Here is a 25,542-nt window from a genome sequence, read left to right on the forward strand (position 1 = left end):
TAAGCCCGGTATTTCCAAACATCAACCCCTAAAAAGGACTACATACACACATCAGAGTATTAAGCCGAGATCTCTCACAAAAATGTAACAGGGAATATGTTAACACAAGAATATAGAAGTTCGATCCGAGACGCAGTCCAAGACACAAACGAATAAAACACGGAGATACCGGAGGGGAGTGGTGGTGCGAGGGAATGCAACAGAATCCAAACACCTGAGGTTATGCTTTTTCGAAAGTGGGCGTAGTCGTAGTTCGAAAGAAAGAAATGTACAAGGTCAAAAGATGTGCTGTAATAGTCACGATACGCAATGGGGAAAAATAAGTAGAACGCCGGCCTTCCCCTCTTTTTGAACGCCTGCTGTAATGCATTAACAAAAGGTGATTAAAAAGGCAATTTTAAGAAGCAATGGTATAAGTGTTGCACCCGCAATGCGATGCTATGAGAAGAAATATTGACTGTTTTTCAATCGTTGGACGTCAAACTCGCCCTAGAATCTAGGTTAGCATGTTGAAACTCTCCTGTAGATGAAAAGATAAATTGTACCTTAGACGGAACAGGACGGAACGTTACCGGTAGCCAGAGCCAGGTGTATGCATTCCCTTTTTTCTTGGGTTTGCCGGCGACAGCTTCCGGGGCCTCCACTGTCTCAAAGAGATCCACTTCGTCATCAAACAACTCGGCCAGCGAGCTCGTCTGCTCTTCGACACCCACTGAACATTTGGCAGTCTCGGCGGCTTCCTCGGGGGAGATCTGTCCCATTGCGGCAACGCCAAGAGACTGTACTGAAATTAGAGAAGCATCGCCGTTTTTGGAGGCAGCGAAGATGCTTCCGGGGGTGGTCATTGCTTCTCCTTCTTTCCTCTCCGCTTCGTTCTCCGATCGAAGTAACTTAGAACGCTTCTGCTCAAGTATCAATTCGTCGGCTTGATGTTCTTTGCCTTTGCCTCTTCCGTTCTTCTTGCGCCAGGCATTTATTTTCTTAGCCACTGCAGCACTTGGCTTTAGTTTGGCAAGGTAGAAGTTGTTTGAATATCGAGCTTTGAACTCTGCGGCTAATCGACCTACAATGTCTTCAGAATGCATTCGGACAAATGCATCGCGTAAGACACCGTTCATTGTATCAATATCGCCGGCATGCGTCCAAAACGAATCGTGGACAGCCGAAAAAGAAAGGCCAAGCTCGTCACATTTAATTGCAGAGAGCATCATATGAGTCGCATCAAGAGAATGAATGAAATTGGGAGGAAAAGCTTGAAGTTGTTTGCGTCGGCTAACAACGTCGGAAGAGTGAGGTTCTTTAATGCTCAGCGTCTGTATTGCAGTAGGGATGCGTCGAGTTTTGGCTTCTCGATAAGGTTGAACCACGGGCAATTTAAGCGGAGTTGTCCAGATTACCGTAGACCTAAAGTTAGAGGACAAAAGATCCTTTGCAACTTTCTTCTTTGATTTTGATTTTGATTTTGATTTTGAAGCTGCGGGGCTCGGGCTTTCTATTTCTGTTCGGATAGCTTCAGCTTGCTCTGGGGATAGGGATTGAGTAATGCGATTGGCACAATCACCGAGCCAGAACTGAATATCATGTGCTCCAGTAAACATCGAGCTCAAGGCGGCAAAAATCTTTTTCGTCACATACGTTGCAGGCTTCACTGCCAAATCTTTTCCGATAAGTTCTGGGTAAAATTCGTCGAGTTGTTTTTGGACCTGCCGTATAGCCCCAAGAAAGGTAACACCATAGACATTTGTCATTACTGTCTGTTTGACAATTTTTCGATTAATTTTGTCCTGAAGCATCTTCGCAAGATCGTCACCAGCAGCGGCATCTTGAACAATCGACTCATGAACATGGTCTGCGACGGCAGAGTAGATATCCGACGGACGGTCTGATGGTTCAAGATTCACCTGGCGGGCACCGATTACGTCGCCTCCGAGGGCAGCGTAATGCTGCAGTCCGTTGCACGAACCATCTTGGTGAATGGGCAACCGAGACACGAACTTTGTTGGATCGGGGGAAGCGAGAGCGTTTCTCAATTCAATACAAGCTGCTAAACACTGGAATGGATCAGCAGCCTTAAGCCACCATCTCTGCCCATGAAGGCCCTTTTCTGCAGAATCGGTGACATCATCGAAATGGTCCATAGCAAACTGGGCTCTCTCGTCAAAACTGGCTTTATCGAATCCGAAAACATTTGCAAGATGGATTTTAAGCCATCGCAAGCCCCGTTCACCAAGTTCCCGGCCTTCGTCAAAAAGTAAAAGCCCACGACACATGTCAGAGCCCATCTGGTTGAAATACGGAGGAAGCGGGTAAGCTCTACCACGGAAATCTAAATTATGTGGTAGATAGAATGTTTCGCCAATGTATGAGCGGGCAATTTCTAACTGGAGGTTTTGAAAGCATCTTTGGGAATGAAACCCCGATCGCTGATTATCAGCAATCATCTTGGAACGGTAGTACTGTTTCAGGACACTTGAATCGCCAGTCTCTGGTTTAATCGGATCGGGAATTTTGGGGTCAGCAGGAGGAATATCAGCCACTTTAACACCGGAGTTCCAGGCTTCAAGCATCACGTCAAAGACCGCTTTGTTAATGCGCCAGCCTGTCTTTCCGAGAACATTCAGCCCAGTATAGATTTCATTGAGATCACCACGATTCGCCGCTGCTTTGACATACTGCAGCTGCAATGGGCTACCCGATTGGGTACGGATGATAGATGTAGGCTGACCCAGAAAACCACCGTCACAAAACGAGTTCCAAGGCCGCGGAGGAGCAACCATGGGCAAATGCTTTGCTAGGACGTGGTCGGCGGGTTCTTTACGAAATTTTTCCACGACACTGTTATGGAGCTGCACAAATCCAATATTGTGCCCCCTTTCCAACTGGTAGACGTGGCGAAAAGCAGGCTGTGTAGTAAAAGTAACCTCACCAGTATCGGAGTTTCGATGTTTAACGGAGACTTTTGTAGAGGAAAAAAGCATTGATGCCAGTAATGCGCCAACCTTCGCTTCAATTGCCGTAGTCCAAGTTGTATGTTCGTGGTTCTCTTTGTACTTTTTCACCATATGTCTCCATTTAGAATTTCCCTGTTTGGTGTTTTTCGATGAGATTAACTTCTCCATGTACTTTGCCCTCTTGGCATTATTTCCGTCCGAAGACGAAACGGCCGATTCACGCATGCGATCAGCAATGTATTCCTCCTGCACTGCGCGACCCAGAAGCATGATGAGATGAGTAAGCCTTATGCCCTTATCCATTCCTGACCTCCCTAGCGCATTCATTGTTGCGAGAATGGTGACTGCCGCCAGTTTCTCTCCACCTATGGCAAGCATAAACGGCGCATATTCACATCGCTCGTTATCTTCCGAGGTCTTTTTTTCACTGACTTGGGCTTTGGAAATGGACCCCATCTCCATTTGAATGTTCGCGATGAGATGCTGATGCCAGTCCCAAAGAAGTGAACCCATTTTTGCTTCCGAAGTGGCTGTTCCGACGCCCTTTGAGCTCATTGCCTCGTTTTCCTTTCGCCAACGTTCGACTGCTGCAGTCAAGGAGTCTCGCTCTAGCCGTCGCTGCCTCTCTGTTGCAGAGTCCTGGCACTGCTCAAATCCCGAGCTCAGTTTCGACTTGTTAAAGAGTGACAACGTTTCTTTCAAGGAGCTAAGTCCCAACCCTTTTTGGGCGGTGCCTTTGACTTCAGGGACTAACGCCAAATCCTCCAATGGAGAAATCAAATCTTCCTTGGCGGGTTCAGTAATGTCTGAAAGATCACCAAGGTCACCGAGTGCAGCGGCCTGAAGGTCGGACGAACATATCTCAGAGAGTATCCCGAGATCGCCTTCTGAAAGTATGGGTAGGCCTAACACGTCCTCTTCAACATTCGCCACTTTAGCCATTTCCCAATAGCGACGCACGGTCCGGTCACGCTTTGGGCCAAGGAGCATTCTCAAAGACATGCGCAGCATCAAGGCGTAGGAAGTCGCATCTGGCTCGACATTTCCCAATTGCCTCATGTCCACCTCAAACCATTTCTGTACCGCCCATACCATACCTGGCCGCCGGTTTAGAATCATATGGGATACTATCATTCGGATATATTTGTTGTGCAACTCCAGGATCTGGGGAGACCCAGGGGGATAAAGGGTCGACAGGCGGCGAACAAGAAGAGCGGCACGGTCGAACATGCCAACAGCCAAGCTTACGTCGAGATTTGCTAGCATTTCGTCAGAATGACCGCCGATGCTCTTTTCTCTGCGAACTGTTTTCGGCCTTGTGGCTAGGTAATCCTTGATGACAATGAGGGACGACGCATCTCGCTCTGCGGGATCAGACGGATCTGAGAACGGAAGAGGCGATGCAAACGAGGGAAAAGAATTTGGCTCTGATCCGATATTACTTGTGTACGACTCTCCACCTTCGAAGGGTATGTAATGGTCCGAAGTTGCCGTTGCAAAAGCGCGGGATGACTGCAAGCTGGCGAAGAGCGAGACGTGCGACGGTATTGATGCAGACCGGGAGGAACGTGCTCGGGCGAGGGAGGATTGGCATCGTGAAAGAGCTGGACAGAGCCATGGAAGTGCTAACTGATCATATGATCGCTGCAGCTGGTGGAAGGCATATTTTTGGCGAGCAGCGCGAGATAGCATCTCTGAAGGTCTAAAACACGCTCAATGAACAAAGGGAGGGAAAAATCACTGCAAACAACATAGAAGGAAAGAGACGTAAAGAATAAGACAAACAAGACACTTCGAGGAGAGCGAGAGAGCGAGCGCCAGAAGCAATCTGTTCCTGTTTCTCCCCTTCAGCGTCTGTGGCGAAGAAATCTCTCGAGACAAAATTTCGCTGAATCGGATTGGATTGGAAAAAGACGGGAGTCACGTGCTACGGCGGCCGGGCGAAGGTTTCTAGCGCGAACACTAATAAATACTTCTCATGAAGCTATTCCATTAGACTTCTTTTGTATCTAACCCGTCTCCATCACCATATCGCCGTCGCCCATCTGCGACCTAGCAGATCCGCGCCGGGCATTGCTTGACGACCTTCTTTTTTTCTGCCGCATCTTCAGCGCCCACCCACTCATATCTGGCTGAGTAGGGTCCACCCTCGGCGCACTCATGCCATCAATGTAATCATCAGGTTCAATCGCAGATTCAAGTGGGAGGGGCGGTTCTATTGTTCGATTGAACATGTACTCATCATATTTGTCCCATGATTCTTCGTCCTACAAAGCGTGTCAATACGAAAGGAAATGTAGATATGAAGAATGAGCCTTGCTCAGGCGAACTTGCATTTTCATCAATCCACCAATACTTTTCCCATTTCTCATCTTGCATTCGTTTTAGAAGTTCATTGTTGCGTTGTCCGCCTGTTGGTTCTGCTTCCGCTGACTTTACTTTAACGTCGATTGCTCGAGCTTCGGGCGCATTTCGAGGACCGCCCTCCTCCTCCTCTTTTTTTGCTCTCGTCGTTGATTTCCCTTTAGCTGAGATTTCGTCGTACGCATCGAGATGATGTAATTGGGGTCGCAGTTGTACTATAGCCGAGAGAGGAGCAAGATGGAGCTCATCTATATAACGTTAACCTCAAAAAGTTGTTGTTGATAATATATGGTGCAAGCGAGACATCTCTACCTTCTTTAAAAGCTCCCAGCATATATATTGGATCGCCGTTGGCCGGTTCTTGTATCCTACCCCCCAATGTCTGGGTTGCCATAATATGTCCCCCTTTTAGCTCCTCGTCTTCCAGGTCTTCATAGCCTCCGCCATCCTCGTCGTCCCAGTATCCTTTCCCGACCGAATCTCCTTCAATTTTCATTCTCCCAGAGCCAGCACCGCCGGTGTTAAATCCGCCAGCAACACCGTGTGTCCCTCCTTCCTGAATAATGCGGCTCTTTTTGAGCGCATTTCCATACCGAAGACCCTTGCGTTCGTCATAATTAATGCGAGTATTGATCGGAATATCGACTTCAACGAGCCCAGTGTTCGGTTTCAGGCGAAGCTCGGTGGGCTTCTGAAGGCTAAGATCGTTATAGGGATGTGACGAAGAACGGTCAGGGTATTGTAGAAGAAAGCGGCGCACTTGGGCATCAGTGATAAAGATGTCATAGGAGGCGATTACTGGGTCGTCGGAGTCACCACCGGCAGAGGTAGGACCTTGGATACAGAATTAGTTTGCATGCGCATACAAACAATGAAAATTTGGTAGAAGTATGGACCAGGCATTATCATATGGAGCAACTCAGCGTATAGCAAGGTGTTGCTGGTGTATGTATTTTTGTACTAGATCATCGGGAGAGCTTGGTAGGTGATATGTAACTATGTAATCGGTTTTTTGAGGGAGGAATTGTGAGAAAGGCAAACTTTGTGAGAGCACAACGACAAACCTTCTTCCATACATACATAGTACACCATATGTATATGCACAAAGGAAGATTGAATTCAATGAAAAAGCCTTTTCTAGCCAGACACAGATCTGACATACCTACTCTGTACCAGCTGCTCATCAGCTGGCTTTAGAGGAAGAGGGGTTCGTGCTACAGGGGTGAGCTGTGATCAAGATACATAGGGAACTAACTATGACTCAACGGCAGCCTTCAGGCACTTTTGCTTCACAACACCCAGTCTTCCTATATAACCATATCAGGACAGCTCTTCTCTTCCACAGTCCTTTTCATCTTGACCCTCTACCAAAAGGATGCCCTCCCCTGTTAAAATGCCCAAACGGAAGCCAACCGCGGAACTCCTGCAAACTCGACAAGTCAAGGCCAACGACCCGGATCAGATGTTCGAATCCGGATTCTTAGCAGATGTTTACATACAGGGCAGGGTGTTGATAAAGTTGTAACCCGTTTCCCTCCCGAGCCCAACGGTTATCTGCATATCGGCCATTCCAAAGCGATAGCTATAAATTTCGGCTTTGCAAAGTACCACGGAGGGGAGTGCTATTTGCGAATGGATGATACTCATCCAAAATGTGAGGAGGAAATATATACCGAGAGTATCGAGAATATAGTCAGGTGGCTGGGGTTTAAACCTCTCCGCACCACGTATTCAAGCGACTACTTTGATCAGCTATACAAACTCGCAGAGGATTTGATCAGAAAAGATCGAGCATACGTGTGCCACTGCACAGGTGATTTGTTTTTTGTTGCTGGCCTTTCCGGCGCCCCTGATATTTCAGTTGAACGAGACCTCTAGATTCTCAAGAATCGTTTCTGACCTATTTATAGAGAGTGAAATCCAGGCTCAACGTGGCTTAGATATGACTACGGGAGCAAAAGGTAAGGTTAGATATGCTTGTGTGCATCGCAACCGCCCGATTTCCGAGTCCATGGCCGAATTCCATGCCATGCGAGACGGCAAATACCACGCTCATGAAGCTGCCCTCCGGATGAAGCAAGACCTGGACAGCAATAACCCACAAATGTGGGACATATTTGCTTATAGAATAATTGAGGATGACAAAAACGATTTTTGCAAGCACATACGGACTGGTAACAAGTGGAAAATTTATCCCACCTATGATTTTACCCATTGTCTTTGCGACAGCTTTGAAGGAATCACGCATTCTCTATGTACGACAGAATTCGAGCAATCAAGGGAGTCATATGAATGGCTTTGTGACGAACTGGGAGTTTATAAACCTATGCAGAGAGAGTATGAACCTACGCTTTTCCCTTTTAGACGTGAATGACCTAATGCAACCGAATAGATACGGCCGATTGAATGTTAGCGGCACGATTTTATCCAAGCGCAAGCTCATAAAATTAGTCGAGGGTGAAGAGATGACAAAGCCCAACCTTGGGAAATATGTGAGAGGCTGGGATGACCCTCGTCTGTTTACACTTGTTGGGCTTCGCAGACGCGGTATACCACCTGGTGCAATTTTGTCGTTTGTCAGCGAGCTTGGAGTGACGAAGGCAAAGACAACAATTGAGATCCCTAGATTTGAGAGTGCCGTACGCACCTACCTAGAGACTCTTGTCCCGAGGCTGATGCTTGTTCTTGACCCTATTTGCGTCATCATTGACAACCTTCCTGATGACTACATCGAAATGGTTGAAATACCATTTTCTAAAGATGCAAGCCATGGTGTATGTATCTTATACCCCCGGCCTTGTTGCACATTCTCATAAAATTGAATAGAGTCATCTTGTGCCTTTCACGAAAACAGTGTTCATTGACCGAAGTGATTTTCGAGAGGCCCCTTCCAAGGCGTTCTATCGACTTAGTCCTGGTGAATCTGTGGGTCTAATGAAAGTCCAATATCCTATTATTGCGACATCATTTGAATTGGATCCCATCACAGGCTTAGTCTGCACGATTCGCGCGCTTTATGCCAAACCGGAAGAAGATAGTGTCCTGTTCAAGAAACCCAAAGCGTAAGGACTCACACGTTCCCAGGTGACCGGCCAACAGTAAGATCTAATCTTTCTACCAATCCGATAGATATATTCATTGGGTTGGCCTTTCGCCACTCCACAATAGCCCATTAAAGGCGGAAGTACGCACTTTTAAGCCTTTATTCAATTCAGCTGATCCGGCATCCCATCCAAGCGGATTCCTGGCTGATATTAACCCTAAATCTGAGGAAGTATTCGCAAATGCCTTGCTTGATATTGGATTTAATGAAGTTAAATCCCGCGCCCCCTGGCCTGAAGACCCAGGCAGCTGTAGCGATGATGGGAACGAGGGAATTTGCGAGCCTGAGTCAGTCCGCTTCCAGGGCATGCGAGTCGCGTACTTCTGCGAAGATAAGAAAAGCACAGCTGAAAAATTGATACTGAATAGAATTGTTTCATTGACGGAAGATTCGAGCAAGGATAAATAGTGTTGCATACCATGAGAGAGTTATATATGGAATGCCCTCCTTGTCTTTTACTAGCATATATAACAGCGAAACATGGGGAACGGACAAGGAAGTTGAGCACAAAAGACGACTCTTGACTAACTAGTTTTATAAAAGGAACACAGAGAACAATCTAATCAGTGCCAACACCGCCTTCGGCCTTTCAATCTTTAAACACCACAACCCAACTATAATGTGAGTACTTGCATACGTGGGTGGACTGATGTATCAGGCTACGAGGAACGCCCTTGGGCTTCTAATAATAGTTACAGGAAAGAAATCAGCTAGCTGTGCTCCGTATACCTATAGACATCCCGCGATACTTGCGCCAGAACTGGGTTCATTTATCATTCTTCAGCTTCATCTTCCGCAACCTAGAGTAAAGCGTTGTTAGAAATAATTCGAGCTCATTGTATTCTCGAAACTCACGTTTTCGTGGAATGTTTTCCCTTCGGTTGTTTCGTTGATTATTCCTGCCCGAATACACCAGTCCCCGAATCGCTCAGGAAGTAGTCCATCCGTATACCTCTCAAGCGCGTATCGCTTGAACAAATTTTTCATTATCACCAGAATCTCTTCCTCCTTGATAGAGGCGCGATACAATTTATTCAATCGCTGCCCGTGATATCCGCCACCCAGATACATGTTGTAAGCACCGTACGCTTTGCCAACGAAAGCAACTTCGGCAAGCCAAGGGCGCGCACAACCATTAGGGCACCCAGTCATACGCATGACTATACTGTCTCGCGCAATACCATTTTCTTCTAAGCTTGACTCAAGCTTTGTGATAAGAATTGGGAGGTATCGCTCGGACTCGGCCATTGCAAGGCCACAGGTTGGGAATGCCACACAAGCCGAGGAAGAGAGACGGAGTCCAGAGAACGCAGTGTTATCCAGCTTATACTGAGCCATGAGTTTTTTGACAGCCTGAAGATCCGCGTCCTCGACATTTGATAAGATCAGGTGCTGGTTTCCAGTGAGACGAAATTCGCCTTTGCCGAGGCCAGCAAGTTCGCGCAATCCGGTCCTCATCTGAAAATCAGCGGTGTCTTCAATACGGCCATTTTCAATAAAAAACGTAAAGTGGTTGAAATCCCTGTCATCTTTTTGCCAACCAAATGTATCGACATTGGAATCGAATTTGAATGGGCGTGGTCTCTCGAAGCGAAGACCAGGGGGAAGAAGCTCCTCAACCTTGGCCTTGAAAACATCAACTCCCATATCATCCATAGTATACTTCAAGCGAGCATGCTTGCGGTTCTTTCGATCACCATGATCCCGTTGTACCAACATGATCTTTTCACAAATTATGTGAGCTTCACGGGCAGGAACGTAGCCCAGCATACTTCCAGTTCTAGGATATGTTTTCTTGTTATTGTGCGTCATTCCCATACCTCCACCAGCCAAAACATTAAATCCTTCAAGATGCCCACTATCCCCCTTGATAGCAATGAGACCAATATCGTGAGCATAAACATCTGTATCATTGTGAGGAGGAATTGCGATTGTAATTTTGAATTTACGAGGGAGGTATGTTGGGCCATACAATGGCTCGTGATCAACAATTGCGTCACCAGCAACTTGGATTTTTTTGTCGTTCTCATCTTTCAACCAAATTTCATGGTACGCGGTCGTAGACGGAAGAAGGTGATCGCTGATCTTTTTTGAGACTTCATGTACTTCATGATGATATGTAGACATTTCTGGAAGACTACTACACATAACATTGCGGTTAACGTCACCACATGCAGCAATGGTAGTCATCAAAGCCTTGTTGATAGCTTGCATGGCGGGTCGAAGCCTTCCTTTAACAACGCCGTGAAACTGGAACGTCTGTCGAGTTGTGAGCTTCATCGTCTCATTACCGTATGCGCTGCTGATAGCGTCCATTTGTAACCACTGTGAAGGCGTAGCCACTCCTCCCGGCAAACGACAACGAATCATGAAACTGTATGCTGGTTCCAATCCCTGGGCTTTCCTTTCGTCCCGGATGTCACGATCATCTTGCATGTAGGTACCATGAAATTTTGTCAGCTGTTGATCAGACGCGGAAATCGCACCCGTGGAGGTATCTCGGAGACCCTCTTCAATTGTTCCGCGCAAGAAATTTGATTGTATCTTGATATCCTCGTTCGTAATAGGCGCTGGCTCCTCAGGCAGCCCTTCAACTTTGTCAACCCCGAGCGCCCGCCAGAGACTGGGCTCCCATTTTTGATATCCTGTTTGATAACTATCAGGATCCTGGTCATCACCTAGTCCGATATCTACCAATTTCTTTCCACCAAGGAAAGAGATACGATTATCCAGATCTTTTCCTGGTTTATTATAGTAAATTTTATCTTCTTTTCGTGGCCAGTAGTGACTATCACCGAGAGCGAAGACTGAATAATGAATTGAAGACAGATCGAGATCAGCAGAATTCTTGATAGTTTCCCAGAAGTTGCGGCCGTTTTGGGGGAATTCTCCCTGCCCAGCAGTACTCGAAATAAAAACAATATTTTCTTCCGTGGGTAAATCTTCGGCCGGATAATCATCCATAGCCAAAACAGCAGTCTTCAAACCTCGAGCTTTGCCCCGGTTGCCCAGCCTCTTAGCCAAGCTTTCAGCGTTGCCATTGTCTGAAGCAAAGAGAATGGTAAGAGGAGCCCCAGACAATCCTTCTAGAAGTTTGTCATAAGCATCTTTCGCTGCACGCTTTTGTAGAGTGCGAACCTCAGAGCCATATGACTCAGAGAGAGCAGCTGAGAATTTAGGGTGACGATTCATTATCTGGGTGAGCTGGTTATCTCTGCGTAAGAATGCTTCCAGCTCTCGTTTGATGCGTTCAGAATCCAATGAGAAATTAGGCACACCCTTCTCGGCATTATTTGGGTTCCACCTATATAATGGCCAATAACCCAAGTCAACAGCTTTCTTAGTTTCCTGTAGAATAGTTAAGGGAGAATCATCTTCCTTGTTATATGGAAGATAAGCAACAACAACCGAAGGTCCGTCGAACTGGTCTGCCTCAGTAATTGCCTGCAAAACCTGCGTATACGAACTATAAACAGCAACAGAGGCAACATATGCATTGCCATAATTCATAGCGTACAGCCCAATGTCTTTCTTTCTCCGGAGAGCATCGGCCGCAGCACCCTCGGAATATGGCTGAGAATCAATAACAAGCATGTTTATATTCGCACCAGAGGCAAGAACATGATGAACTCCTGAATTGCCGAGATCATATGCCCAGGCGTCAGAGCCAATCAGCCACTGTGATTCCACGAAAAAGGAATGTTTCGACGCAAGAAGTTCCATTGAAAGGTTGGAACCGTCTATTAAAAGCTGCGCAATTACGTCAGGGGCAAGCTTATTAGTTCTAGTATGGTCCGCAGCGCTCAGCACCCATTTGGACAGCCACTGTTTTGGGACATCTGTGGTAAATTCGTTCGACTTGGCGGCTCGTTGAACCTCTGAGATGAAATTTTGTCTTCGATCCATCCTAGCAATTAACGAACCAAAGCCATATTCTGGATTGGAAGCAAGTGCTGCCGAAACACCCGCATTTTGCGAGCCAAGTTGGTTTGCGACGTGGAGGCGACCATCAAAAAGCTGGTTCAAAATTTTAGTGTATGCATTCTCATTTGCCGGTTGCTCCAGGTGTAGATTTGTTCCAAGCTCTGATAGATCTTTGTCAACACCAATCCCCAGGTTTTGGATTGGGGAAGAGGCAGTTAAGTTTTGGAAAATCCCACGAAGCGCCTGGCCCACGGTAGACGGCTCCACATACCCCAGCTTATAGCCGACAAGAAGAGAACCTTGTCCAGAAGCACCTTGAGCGGGCAAACTGGACAAAAGGTCCAGAAATGACGGTCCCCATTTCGTTGTTTTGCGCACTTGTTCTAACACAGCGATCCGCTCGACAGACCTTGGAATTGCGCGTGATATTTGACTACCAATCCAAGGGCGATACAAACGAGCCTTTATGATTCCAAAATTTTCGTAATCCTCGTTTCCATTACCGTTCCTTATAGCATCAATAAAAATACTGGTAGACCCAAAGATAAAAAGAGCGATTTTTGCGGTTTCAGAGCCGATGTACTCGATAGCATGATAGGCTCTTCCCGTTCGTGCCACCAGAGTATCCCAAATGTGGGTTGTGATTTGAAAAATGTCAAAAGCGTCCACGGGTCTACGCATCGGGGCTTCAACCGTTGTGGCGGCGGAGCTAGGCTCGGAGGCGCCGGACCCGCTGCCTCTGCGTGACGACGCAATTGAAGAAACCTCTGTGCTGGGAACACCTTTTGACACAACTGGAAGCTCAGGGGCGGATGGCAAGGCTTGGCTTTGTACAGAACCTAGGCCGTGTTCCTCAACGGTCGCAACACGGCCCGACTTTACATAGAGGGTTTGCGGTGTAGTCGACTCATGAATGGCTTTTGTACCGTTTACGTCGAGTATATCCCTGACAAGGTCCGGGTCTTCCTCTGCAATAGTATGATCGCCGCCCAAATTACTGGGGCCGAAAAAGTGAATAACTCCTTTGCCAGACTTTATCGCCAAGGCATGGGCTGTTAAAGCAATATCTTGCGCCTCTTGGAGGGTTTCCGAATGGAGGAACGAAAAGCCACACTGACGTATTGAGCTGATGACTGAGAAATCAGGAAGTAGAGCGGGCTCCAAGACGACGTGGAGCACTATCGGGTATTGTACAAGTCTATAGAGATGCGGAATCGATGAGAGAAGAATGGAAGACGAAGTCGTAACGGATACATATTTTCCGGTTTGAAGGGCGGGGACTGCGGAGAGGAGAGGGTCCTCGTTGCGTCTGATTGCGCGAATCTAATAAAATAAATTAGGCACCCATAGGTAAAGAGAAGAATGCATGCACAGATCACGGATGAACCATGGTGTTTTCACTAACCTCGGGCAGTCCAGAAGCAACTATTCCTCGCACTTTATCGGCAGATAATTGGCTCAGTTGATGAGAGAATATAGAGTCCTCTCTGAGTGATGGCTGCACTGATATCACTAAATCACTTGATAAATAGGCAATTCGAGCAGCTATAATATCGTGCTCTCATTAGAAATGTCCCTCATCCTATATTATTTCAAATCTAGGAGGATGGTTACCTGCTTCTCCAGCTGTCTTGACACCCATCGCAGCGAAAATCGTGGGGTGAGTCTAGATCTATAGAAAGACGTGAATGTGTGACGTCGCCACAGAAATCACCACGAAGTCATGAAAAGCTGAGAAAAAAACGCGCCTCAACAGCCATACACCTTTGATAGAAAAATGAAATAAATTGGCTCCCTTTTAATATCGAGAAATGCGCTGACCGGCTGAATGCGACTGACCAACAGTGGATCCCCAATTGGCTCACGATCACGACATCGATGCAAACTTCAGGTGCTACCGATGCAAACTCTCCAAACAGTGCAAACTCTCGGCTTGTCGGATTTAAGATCCGCCGGTGCGGAAATTGCCCTCAATCTGGAAAAGCGTAGACGGCAAGTATCAGCAAGAAAACAATTGTGCTCGTCCCGGGGGAATGGCGTACAGGTCTCGGGCGAAGCGGCGGTGAAATTGGGAATGCACACCTTTGTTGCAATCAATGCGGGCTACCTAATTAGTAAGATGCACCGCATACAGTAGTCACACGGATGGCGTGATCTGACTGCAAAATGCCGCGAGCCCTTGGCCGGAATGTCAAAAAATGGTAGCACATGAGCAAACATAAGAGAATCGACACTCCAAAACGAGTAAGCCAGTTGATGTTATATCTCCATTCATAGAAAAATGGCGCATCGAGGCATGCGTGAAGCCGCCTGCTGCCACGGACAAAGTATTGCCAGGTTCAAGCCTCAACGCCTCATCCGCCCCGTTAGAACCGAAGCCCACCAGGGTTCGTCCCAATCCAATAATAATGATCACTCCATACCCTCCATGTGTAGCACACGCAATGTTAAATCGAATATGCCGGAGGCTCCCCGCTCCAATGCCCACGCCAAATTGCCTGTTATTGATACAGTGACGGGTTTAGACAAGAAATCTAATCTTGGTTAAGTATACGCCCGGGTGACGATGCGCTACTGCTGTTACACAAAAGCCACCCATTTATCTTCTGCTCTAGCGACGTAGAGAAGGGCCTGGGAACCATAGCCTCCAATATTGAAACAGGAAAATAACACGTCCAGTAAATCGCACAGATTGATTGATGGAGTAATTCGCTCCATAGCCGCGGAAAGTTGCGCCTCCTAATGCAGAAAAAGATATATATATATAATAGTAACAGTAATATGCCGAAGTGTTTGGAACCAAGTATGAATAACGTTTTCATGTTGACCGGGAAATCATGGAGACTGAGTATCACCAAGGGTGTCCTTCTGGAGTACCGTGAGTTTTAGGTGATGCCACGCTCCCGGGAGCAGGCGAAGGAAGCTTGTTGCCATCTAGAGGTGCAGGGCTCTGTTGTAATGATGTGAATTGTTGGAGCATAGTGTGTGATGGAGCTGGTGGGCCAGTTCCTGACCTTCGTCTTCGCTCACGCTCGCCGAGTCCACCGTCCGAAGAGTTGAAAAACCCATTGTTGTTGTTCCGATGAAACTTCCGGCTCATCCCAAACATCCAATTATCATCGTCATCCCCATCGAGCCAGTAACCTCGGCCAACTGAAATCATTGCACGGCCAAGCCTTCCTTTCCAGCCTTGTCCGTCCGGTAGCCTGGGCAAGAAAGGGTTTGGTTCCAGGTCCACGTTACTCACAGTGGATGTATTGCGACTATGAGCGACGGATCCGTGATGAGAAAAAGGGGCCTTAGGGCTAAAAGCATACTGTCGCAGGCATTGCCTGGCAAAAGCCATCATGATGAGTACAAAGTATACGCGAATGGTCCACAGCGTACAGATAACTCCGATACTCTGAAGACTCTCCGGCTGCAGCACACCGTTTCCAAGGCTCGGCTTTCCACTGGTGGTGCCTGCAAGGGAAGTCGCAGGTTCAGTAGAGGCGACACCATCTCCAGGAGAGACGCGAACAGATGAGACATTGTACTTTGGTTTAGTGAATCCAGCAGCGTCGCCAATAGTCGAACTACCCAATCCAGAGGCGGGCGTATGGCGGTGCTGTGACATGACGAGAAACCATGATACCGCAAAAGCAGCTGTATAGGCTGCGTTGACAATACTATCAATGAGATAAAACCAAGCTAATGCAAGGCAATAGAGAGGGGTCTGTTTCCGAATGTGGGGCGTTAAGAAAGCGGTCAGAATGAGGGCAAAGACAGAGTAGATGTACATCGATAACTGGAAAGGCGAAAGCCTAACTCCCGTAAAGATTGCAAGCAGGCCATAGATCCCACTGATTTTGTTAAGTAGGAGGGAAAGGGTAATGAGCGATGCGCCTGTTTGTAGGCTCATAAGATATAGGAAAGTCTGTGGCATGGCTTCACCATCAGCTTCACAAACCACATTGAGACTGGTCTCTCCCACCATGCCAAAAAAAAAAGGAGGGTAAGCATAATACCTTTGGCCGAGGGGTGCGGAGAAACCGGATTGAACGCCCCATATTGCTGTCATACAACAGAGGGTCAGATGAGACGTGGCACGAGGTGGATATCAGTGATTTGCCGTTTTTTGTCGCCTGAAATATGAAATGCAAAAAGAAATATGCTGGTTTTTATGTGTAAACGATTGGAAATCGAGGAAACGAGGTTGAAAAATGGGCATTTGGCGTCGGTTGTAATAATCGTGCTGGCTGAACGGCGCTGGCACTGATTGGATGAGCGCCAAGTGATTGGCGGATCGTCTCGGCTGAATACTGATCCGACACCGATATCCGACTTCCAACTTAGAACTTCTTTCGACTTGAATATTCAGATTAGCAAAGCCGAACTTATGCTGAATATTTGTTTAGCATGAGCGATTACATATGTCTTTAAGCTGACAGATTATGCCATAAATGTGGTGAAAATGGTACTCCATGGAAAATTACTCTTTACCTTGCCACCTCAATATCGACCTGGGAGGTCCCTTTTCTGCATTCTATCAATAACATGCCTCTGAATGGGTATATTAAGATTAAATACAACGGAACTGTTGCATATGAGCTTGCTCTCCGCAAAAATGCGAGCAAAAGGCTAGTACAGTTGTATTCGACAATACGAAAAGCAGCTATGCAAAAAGAATTAAACGGAATGCCGAACAATGAAATATAGTGATGTATGTATAAAGGCCGTCTGCAATAGATACTGTCAAATATAATCAGACGAGTGAGGACAGTAAGCCCAAATTAGCTGAAGCCATAAATCAAGAGTAGCATTTGCTATTAGCAAGCACAGCCATCATTACTGACAGGTTGGGCTGGGTTGATGTTTACATCGATCACTATAGAGAATTTGGCTTAGCTTTTGGAAATTGATGACCAACAGGATGATGTGATGGAACATACTCTGGTTATCTCCTCTTCCTGCCTCGCCCTCCATTCCTGGGAGAGCTTGTGCTATTCTTCGAAACAGCTGTTTCACATTATAGCCAACCTTTGCACTGGTCTCAATGAACATTAAGCCGTTCTTTTTTGCTTCCTCCTCCCCCTGGGCTGTGGTGACTTCTCGCTTGTCATTCAAATCTGTTTTATTTCCAACCAACACGATTATAACATCATTTCCTCGTTCCCCACGAACATCGTCCACCCACTTTCGTGTATTTTGAAATGATTTTGCATTCGAAATATCATATACCACAACAGCGACACTGGAGTCACGAATATAGGAGGGTATTAAGGATCTGAAACGCTCTTGCCCGGCAGTATCCCAAAGTTGTAGTCGTACGGTGCGGTCTTCCAGATACATTGTCTGCAGGCCGGAGAGTGTCAGCAGGTCCCTGTAACTAAATTCAAGAAAGGACTTGTCGCATGGGGGTATTTGTCAATTACTGGCGGGTCACGCGGCGCACCTTCGACAAGAAATCTATACCGATAGTCGCCTGATATGTGTTGTCAAACGAGTCGTACATAAATCTAGTAATCAACGATGTTTTGCCGACTGATACAATCGACGGAATGTTAGTTTGCGTCTGTTTTAGAATAGCGATGATATTACATGCCACTTTGCTCTCCCAGGAAGACCAATCTATCGCCTTACGTTAGAAAGTTTCGACAATACGGTGAACAGAGGGAGAATTAACTTGAACTTCTTCAGGGGGTTCGAATACGACCCTACTGCAGCTTGGGAGGCCATATCGGAGTAATGATGGATAAAGGGGGTGGATAAAAGAAGCGCTTGATACAGCACACAAGCCTCACTTCAAAAACCTAGAGGAGGGTCATGAGTTCATATCAAAAAGAATACAGTCAGAAATCAACAAGAAAGAAGTTGAGAAACTGAGAAGAGACTTATGAAGCTGGAGTTGAAAGATTACCATTCCATGGGGAGTAACGGAAAGGCGAAGGTTTAGGTAGCTACTCAACTAACTACCTAGCCTGCGCCAAGTTCCGGTTTCTGCCTCCAAGCAACTTTCGCCGCCTTTAGCCACCCTGACACTTCTGAGAGACGGGTAGTTCATTTCCGCAGCCAAACGGTCTGCCCACTCACACACCTCGTTTCTCATTCCGGATCGTTTCGATCGCTCTATTTGATACGTTTAGTGGGAGTCCCAGGCAACGATGGGCCTCCTCTACCCTGCTGGAGGCGCTCTGGCTGCCTTAACAGTAGTTGGGGCGTGTAAGCTCCCGATGATGGATCTCATTCGTCGCGAGCTCTGCTAATTAGATTCTAGATATGCTTTTTAATGGCGAGGGCGAAGCGTTTAATGTATGCTCTATTCGCCCCCTAATGCCATTTCTGCTCACCGTTTGCTGAACAGGTCGGGCAATTCCTCGAAGCCATATCCCCGTATGCTTGGGCAAATATCGGTATCGGACTTTGCGTCGGTTTGTCTGTAGTTGGAGCAGCATGGTTAGCCTCGTACTCATGAAATTCGTGTTACTTGGATGAATCTAATTTTCCCGCGTTCCCGCAGGGGTATCTTCATTACTGGCTCATCGATTATCGGCGGCGGTGTGAAAGCACCAAGAATTCGAACGAAGAACCTGATATCGATTATCTTCTGCGAAGTTGTTGCTATATACGGGGTTATCATGTCGATAATATTCTCTTCGAAGCTATTTTATGTATCCGGTGAAGGCTTATACACCGGAGACAACTACTATACAGGATTTGCCCTATTTTGGGGCGGATTAACGGTCGGGGCTTGTAATATGATCTGCGGTATCGCAGTTGGAATCAACGGAAGCAGTGCTGCGCTAGCAGACGCGTCTGACCCGAGTTTGTATGTGAGCAACCATGACATTGCTTTGATGCATTCACTAACACCGATGTACCAGATTTGTCAAAATCCTTGTCATCGAAATCTTTAGCTCCATCCTTGGGCTTTTTGGGCTGATAGTTGGCCTCCTAGTTGCCTCGAAAGCGAAGGATTTTTCGTGAAAGTTATATCCCTTACAGTTGGCAATGGGTCGTGTGAAGAGTACACAACTGGTGCATTTAACGTCTCCTTCTCGACGAGGGGAGCTACCTTTAAATTATTAGTTTGCAAACGGTCTGGGAGTTTTGGCTTTATTTTCCGCAGCTTGTTCAGCCGTCAAATAGATCGTTTCCCTCAAGCGACATCCGCGTGGCCTTTGGGCTGCGGAAGTGCGTGTATATTAGCGCGGATGCCCGCATGTTAAATTGGTTTCTGTAATAGAACTCATGGAGAAGTGCATTGTGCAAGAACACGCAATCCACCGGTCTTGATAGCAAGTGTTTGTGTACTCTCTTGGCCAAGTGTGCGCTGGCGACATTCACATGCCTGCTGTGGAACGATGACATAACCAGACCATCCGCGCCCTCCAGAATCACCTCACTCCCAACAACTTAAGCTAAAACCCAACGACCTCCATCGACACGGATCTTCAGGTTGCAAGAAAATTGTCTCCTGTGTTGACAATGGCGCAGTTTAGGCTAAGACCTGCTGTTTTGGTGGTGTCCGATACCGCATTTCATGATCCCAGCACCGACAAGGCGGGGGTCGCCCTTACCGAAGTATTCGCTAGAGAGGGTAGTAAATGGGAGCGTCCAGCTGTGAAGATTGTTCCTGATGAAAAGGTACACATCCAGCGGCAGATCTGTCAATGGACGGATTCCGAAGATGAGTACGTCAACCTTGTGGTTACGACTGGTGGGACCGGGTTTGCTCTCCGGGATGAGACGCCGGAGGTAAGCTTTGAGCCACAGCTGTCCGGAGTTCGACGTATTTATTAATGGATTCCATGTATAGGCTATCCTGCCATTAATTCATCGCCAAGCTCCTGGACTTGTGTATGCGTGGCAGTTCTCATTGAAGTGCGCGGAAGGCTAATGGTTCCGTAGGCATGGAATGCTGACGGCCTCGTTGAGCGTCACGCCATGTAGGGTGTTCTGTACCATTTTTCCTCTCCTATATGCTGACAATATCTTGCAGTTGCGATGATGTCTCGTCCAGTTGCCGGAATGCGACATAGGACTGTGATAATAACCCTGCCAGGATCTCCTAAGGGTGCAAGAGAGAATCTGGAAGCTATCATTAAGCTCCTCCCCCATGCTTGCGTTCAATCTTCCGGGGCAAGTTCGCGATTCATTCATGCTGGTGGAATACAACAGCTTGAGCAAGAGGCCGGTATAACCGATGGCCAACAAGAAGAACACCATCATGTCTTCTCCTTCTTACACAATCACAACTGCCCCAAAGCCCACCCATCAAATGACCCGACTTTGGGGGCGTCTAAACGCCACCGCACATCTCCATACCCGATGACATCCGTGGATGAAGCCCTTGCCTTGATTTCCAAAAATACTCCAAATCCCGTGGTGATTGAATTACCTGTTGACGCTTCACTTGTAGGTTGTGTACTTGCTGAAGATGTATATGCGTGCGAGGAAGTTCCGGCGTATCGTGCAAGTACTGTTGATGGATATGCAGTTATTGCCCCTGAACCAAACCAAGAGGGCACCACCAAAGGCAGGTATCCTGTTGTTTCAGTATCCCACGCGCAGGCTCTATCCATGCCTCCGCCGTTGGAAAAGAAGACAATTGCTCGCATCACTACTGGAGCTCCTCTACCACCCAATGCCACCGCCGTTATAATGGTTGAGGATACAATTCTAATTTCCTCGACTCCTGATGGAAGCGAGGAAGCTGTTGTGGAAATTCTAGTGGGAGACATAAAAGCAGGCGAGAATATTCGCGAGCCGGGTAGCGATATTTCTCTAGCTGCTCGAATTCTCCAAAAAGGCCAGCTCATCACTGCAGTTGGGGGCGAGATCGGTCTTCTCGCAGCTACTGGAACTGCAACTGTTAGAGTCTATAGGAAACCACGAGTGGGAGTTCTGAGCACTGGCGATGAGCTGATAGATCATGCGAACCCCAAGATTTTGACTGGTGGACAGATCCGTGATTCTAACCGCCCGTCACTCATTTCCTGCCTCTCTGCATGGGGATTTCCCACGAAAGACCTGGGTATTGCGAAAGATACTTCATACGAGCTCGAAGATCGTCTCCGTAATGCTCTCCGGGACGAAATAGACGTGATAATCACTACAGGAGGCGTATCTATGGGCGAGCTGGACCTCCTCAAACCCACAATCGAACGTAAACTTGGCGGGACAATCCATTTTGGGCGCGTGGCTATGAAGCCTGGAAAGCCCACCACCTTTGCCAGTATCCCGTTCAAGCCCTCAGGCTCAAAAGATACGAGACAAAGCGAGAGGACTAATCGAATCATGTTCTCGCTCCCAGGTAATCCGGCTTCTGCCCTCGTCACTCTCAACCTCTTCGTCCTCCCCTGCCTCCATAAATTCATGGGCATGTCCACCACTAAAGCCGCCTTGGCTGCTCCGCGTCATAACCATGGACTTGGCCTTCCACTGGTGAATGTGACTCTAACACATTCCATCCGTGCTGACCCGTCCCGGGACGAGTATCATAGAGCGACGGTGTCTTTTTCGAAAACCGGGTGTTTGTCTGCAACCAGTACCGGAACAGCCGGGGCAGGACAGCGCAGCTCCCGAGTTGGTAGCTTGGCCGGTGCCAATGCCTTGTTAGTTCTCAGTGCTGGAAAAAAAAAGGACTTTGTGCAGGGAGATGTAGTCCCAGCTTTGCTAATGAGTCAGATTCTTGGAATGTAGTTGTTAGATGATACTCGCAGAGGAGGAACTGCAGACGTATGCTCGGGTCTCATAATGATTTATTAGTCTTTTAACATTAGCTAATGCAAACCAAAATTTTCTAAATACCGACCAATTCCCATCCTATTTATCAAGGAGACCCAAGACTCCTCCAATTACACACAGTCTATCTTCGCTAGAAAACATAAACCAAAGCGTCTGTAGCACTAGCACCTTACTTCTTTTTCCATCCTTTCTTTTTCTCTGCTCTCAAAGCCAGTAAAGTTCCACTCCTGCCCGCCTTCCTTCCAATCTCTACGACAATAAACCTCACGAAGTCTGGCAATATCCAATAGCTGCTATGTGCACTCAACATATTCAAGTATTGGATATTTAACGGACCTCCGCCACCAGAAATATAGTAGTCAACCTGGCCGTTATCATTCACCAAGAACATCCGTTTTTCGGCTATTTCTTCCCTGGTAAAATCGTGGGTATCCATTTCAATGGTGGAAGGCAATTTTTGAATAGTATTGGGCCGTTGAGATTGATAGAGTTGGTGATTAGCAGTAGAGGGGCCAGCGGCGGAGTGAGAGGGAATGTCAATCTTAGTTGGCTGAGGCTTTGAGGACCAGCGAAAAACACTGCCAATTGATTGGAAAAATGAGGTTGAAGAAGTAGGAACAGAAGCGGGTTTTAAAGAATTTGCAAGATCACTGTCAATAGCAGCGTTAAGGCGATAGGCAATTGCTAGGCACCATTAATCATATTATCAGTAACAAGGAGTGATTTGCTTACGGTCTGTTTCATGTAAAATATTATAGAGGTTGTCGACAGCTAAACAGCCATAGGTGCCGGTTCTGCCAGTCAGCCACGGGTCCGAAGCATCATGTTCATCGCAATCAGGCTTGTTTCTACCTTTACGAGGTAGGATGCTTGCTGCTTCGTGTTAGTTCTGTTGCGGGATGGACAGGATATGCGGGGTACGAACATTTGTGAAGTAGTAAGAACAACCCGACAGGGCTCCCACAGAAGAATGCGTTTGTGGTGTCGAATTCAAATATAGCTTCACTAATTTCACATTTGGAAAAATCGATTGTAGGTAGTTTTGTCGGCTGTTGACTCAGGATATCCGTCGCCATGACACTTCCAAGAGAGTGGGCGATAAGATGCACCCTTCCATTATTTTGAAATCCCGGGTTATTCTGGCACCAAAGTCGGTATATCCTGTTAGCCTCCCTGATTACTGCTCGTATCATCTTGGGCTTGTGATGCGAAAGATAGTACGGAATATCAAGGATGACGTCACTGATAAGATTGCGAACTGAGGGTATTGTTTCTGGCGTAATGTCTTTTAAACCAAAATGATTTGAGTTTGTTTGGTCTTCTATGGCTTCCCCGACATCTGTATCTTCCAGAGAGAGTGTGGACCGCCAATTCACAGGAAGTACCATGATGTTTTCAAGATCAGGGCGCATGTTTGGCCAAACAGAATTGCTCCCAAGCTCAAGATTAACCTGCCTTCGGAACGAATTGATGGAATGTGTGAAATGAAAGCTTTCAACACGTTCTGATAGCTTTTGGCCTATACCATGGATCACAAGCACCAAGTCACCAACTTCCGGTTTCCTCTCCTCCATCTGACATGCATAGCATATTTGGCGTCGCGAGTTAGCTTCTCTCATCGCTGCTTTCTGCATCTTGACAAAGTTCATTACATTAGCCGAGACAGGTTTTGGAGGATGTAGTTCGTCCCAAGAGCGACGGTCAAATCCTCGTACAACTAATATACCAATCTGCCTACCCTTCCGGATAGCGCCTAGTGGTCGTCTGTTGCTTGCAACTGATGGTAGCAAGCTTGGTCGAAGTATTTGCGCTTCACTAGAATCGACATAAATCACACTTGAGCTTTGGTATAACTTTGTTGCAGCTTCGCGGCCGTATGATGCACCAGCGGCAAAATTTTCCTCAAAAGTCAGACGGCCTCCGTTTATGGAACCGGAAGCAGGACCATCCACTCCAGGGTCAGGCCTGGTCTCAGACCTTTTTGCAGCCTTTGTATTATCTACGGGCCAAAGCTTATGGGCAATTTTCAATTCTGCTGCAGCTCCACTTTCCACACAGCTATTTAGCTCGTCCTGCCATGTCTCGGTCCATGGTTTTAAATATGTATAACCAGCTTCCAGTTGGTTTGCTACTTCTGGCTCGACAGGAAGCATCGAGTTTTTGTAAAACCAAGTTCCTCTGATCACCGGTGAAATATCTTGGACTGGGTTCCAATAAATAGGTTTCATCTACCCCCCGTGATTAGTTCACATCTCTAAGAGTAATGTCGTAAAATTACCTGAAGCTTGGGGAACTCAACCATGTGAAGCCGAGATGCTCCAACGGTCACTGTAGCATCCGGCGCATCACCATCACCATCATCAGTGGTATCATTTTCGGATAATTCATTCTCTATATTGGTAGGAGAAGTAGAGAAGCCACCGGATTGGTCCATGGCCATTGTATCCTTACTTATCTTTAATGGTTTTGGCCGACGATCTTCACGATCTCTGATCGGGGCTCGAATGAAGGGAGAGCCGCTAATATTTGTGTCGTCTAAATTCCGCATCAGGAGGGGGGTGGAGCGACCACTGTCCTCAGAGGCATCCTCTTCTCCGTCTGGAAAAGAATTTCTATTCATTTGCGGAGGTGTTGACAGGGAAGCAAAATCTTGCGTAGTCCGCTCACAAGAGAGAAGGTTATCACTGCTGAGGCTTGGCCCGTTAGCAGAAGTTATAAAGCCACCCTGATTATTCCTATAAAATTCCCCATCAAGGGGCAGTCGTGTCAAAGGTTTCGAATGCGGTCCAGACCGGTTCTCGGGGAATGCTCCTAGGCTTTGACGCCCGGAAACATCATTTTCTTTTCCGCGAGGTAGTATATACCTTAAAGGTAATCGACCCGAGGCTTCTCTTAAATATTCGCCCGAGCCCGGTTCCCCGCCAGCACTGTTGCGTAGCGCTTGCCATGCCTGTTCCAAAGCAATGTTATCACGCGCTGAAAAGGGCCTAGAAGGTAACTTCGAAATATCTAGGCTGCCCGACGGAGGGGGGATTGCGGTTAATGGATCATCAATGGGTAAAGATGATATATAAAAGTATTGTGCCCGGACTTTTGGCGGAGGCGGAACTGCTGTGTTTAGGTCTGGGCCAGCTTGCTCATGCTCTGGTGGTTCGTAGAGCAGGCATGTTGGGCCGTACGTATGCGCTACACTGGCCATTCTGGCATTTAGGTTAGCATAATGTGCAAAAGGATATTGACGTAGAAGGGTTGATGTTCTCGCAAAGCTGTTCAGCCTCAGTCACAATGCAGGGTGGCCTGTTCGGCTCAACAAAGAGCACAAGGAATCATCTCAAAACCCGCGAGTTGATCGAAGAGGGGGCAGAAATAGCATTAACCTCTCACTTAAAAGCCTCTTAGAGCGCCGTGAGGTAGACAGATGAGAGTACCAGGATAACCAAGGGTATTTCTCCAATGCAGCTCCACAAGGTC

The 25,542-nt window shown here is 47.2% G+C and overlaps 9 protein-coding genes across 9 annotated transcripts; 3 read left to right on the plus strand and 6 right to left on the minus strand.

The window, feature by feature from the left end:
• Nucleotides 1–464: 464 nt before the first annotated feature.
• RPO41 (DNA-directed RNA polymerase) lies at nucleotides 465–4,643 on the minus strand (the record flags this gene model as incomplete). The annotated part of the gene is made up of 1 exon (XM_049251109.1): nucleotides 465–4,643. The coding sequence occupies one exon, from the start codon at nucleotides 4,641–4,643 to the stop codon at nucleotides 465–467; it is 4,179 nt and encodes a 1,392-aa protein (XP_049109959.1).
• A 317-nt stretch (nucleotides 4,644–4,960) lies between these two features.
• On the minus strand, nucleotides 4,961–6,218 carry LOZ57_002028 (uncharacterized protein; the record flags this gene model as incomplete). The annotated part of the gene is given in 4 exon segments (XM_049251110.1): nucleotides 4,961–5,218; nucleotides 5,238–5,563; nucleotides 5,628–6,149; nucleotides 6,212–6,218. The coding sequence occupies 4 exon segments, from the start codon at nucleotides 6,216–6,218 to the stop codon at nucleotides 4,961–4,963; spliced, it is 1,113 nt and encodes a 370-aa protein (XP_049109960.1).
• A 729-nt stretch (nucleotides 6,219–6,947) lies between these two features.
• Nucleotides 6,948–8,826, plus strand: GLN4 (Glutaminyl-tRNA synthetase; the record flags this gene model as incomplete). The annotated part of the gene is made up of 5 exons (XM_049251111.1): nucleotides 6,948–7,128; nucleotides 7,226–7,652; nucleotides 7,708–8,089; nucleotides 8,142–8,377; nucleotides 8,445–8,826. 5 exons carry the CDS (start codon nucleotides 6,948–6,950, stop codon nucleotides 8,824–8,826), a joined length of 1,608 nt encoding a protein of 535 aa, XP_049109961.1.
• A 365-nt stretch (nucleotides 8,827–9,191) lies between these two features.
• On the minus strand, nucleotides 9,192–13,984 carry MET5 (Sulfite reductase [NADPH] subunit beta; the record flags this gene model as incomplete). Its single annotated transcript, XM_049251112.1, has 4 exons — nucleotides 9,192–9,218; nucleotides 9,274–13,665; nucleotides 13,748–13,887; nucleotides 13,957–13,984. 4 exons carry the CDS (start codon nucleotides 13,982–13,984, stop codon nucleotides 9,192–9,194), a joined length of 4,587 nt encoding a protein of 1,528 aa, XP_049109962.1.
• Nucleotides 13,985–15,193: 1,209 nt separating this feature from the next.
• Nucleotides 15,194–16,318, minus strand: LOZ57_002031 (uncharacterized protein; the record flags this gene model as incomplete). The annotated part of the gene is made up of 1 exon (XM_049251113.1): nucleotides 15,194–16,318. One exon carries the CDS (start codon nucleotides 16,316–16,318, stop codon nucleotides 15,194–15,196), a length of 1,125 nt encoding a protein of 374 aa, XP_049109963.1.
• Nucleotides 16,319–17,169: 851 nt separating this feature from the next.
• On the minus strand, nucleotides 17,170–18,249 carry ryh1 (GTPase Ryh1; the record flags this gene model as incomplete). The annotated part of the gene is made up of 2 exons (XM_049251114.1): nucleotides 17,170–17,704; nucleotides 18,242–18,249. The coding sequence occupies 2 exons, from the start codon at nucleotides 18,247–18,249 to the stop codon at nucleotides 17,170–17,172; spliced, it is 543 nt and encodes a 180-aa protein (XP_049109964.1).
• A 236-nt stretch (nucleotides 18,250–18,485) lies between these two features.
• On the plus strand, nucleotides 18,486–19,308 carry vma16 (V-type proton ATPase subunit c''; the record flags this gene model as incomplete). The annotated part of the gene is made up of 5 exons (XM_049251115.1): nucleotides 18,486–18,543; nucleotides 18,599–18,633; nucleotides 18,686–18,777; nucleotides 18,842–19,150; nucleotides 19,206–19,308. 5 exons carry the CDS (start codon nucleotides 18,486–18,488, stop codon nucleotides 19,306–19,308), a joined length of 597 nt encoding a protein of 198 aa, XP_049109965.1.
• A 501-nt stretch (nucleotides 19,309–19,809) lies between these two features.
• On the plus strand, nucleotides 19,810–22,026 carry LOZ57_002034 (uncharacterized protein; the record flags this gene model as incomplete). The annotated part of the gene is made up of 4 exons (XM_049251116.1): nucleotides 19,810–20,079; nucleotides 20,141–20,181; nucleotides 20,233–20,270; nucleotides 20,324–22,026. The coding sequence occupies 4 exons, from the start codon at nucleotides 19,810–19,812 to the stop codon at nucleotides 22,024–22,026; spliced, it is 2,052 nt and encodes a 683-aa protein (XP_049109966.1).
• A 214-nt stretch (nucleotides 22,027–22,240) lies between these two features.
• Nucleotides 22,241–25,270, minus strand: LOZ57_002035 (uncharacterized protein; the record flags this gene model as incomplete). The annotated part of the gene is made up of 4 exons (XM_049251117.1): nucleotides 22,241–22,755; nucleotides 22,804–22,944; nucleotides 22,997–24,299; nucleotides 24,350–25,270. The coding sequence occupies 4 exons, from the start codon at nucleotides 25,268–25,270 to the stop codon at nucleotides 22,241–22,243; spliced, it is 2,880 nt and encodes a 959-aa protein (XP_049109967.1).
• Between the last annotated feature and the right edge of the window lie 272 nt (nucleotides 25,271–25,542).

The sequence above is a fragment of the Ophidiomyces ophidiicola genome, assembly GCF_022830035.1.
Source record: "Ophidiomyces ophidiicola strain CBS 122913 chromosome Unknown scaffold_5, whole genome shotgun sequence".
NCBI lineage: Eukaryota > Fungi > Ascomycota > Eurotiomycetes > Onygenales > Onygenaceae > Ophidiomyces > Ophidiomyces ophidiicola.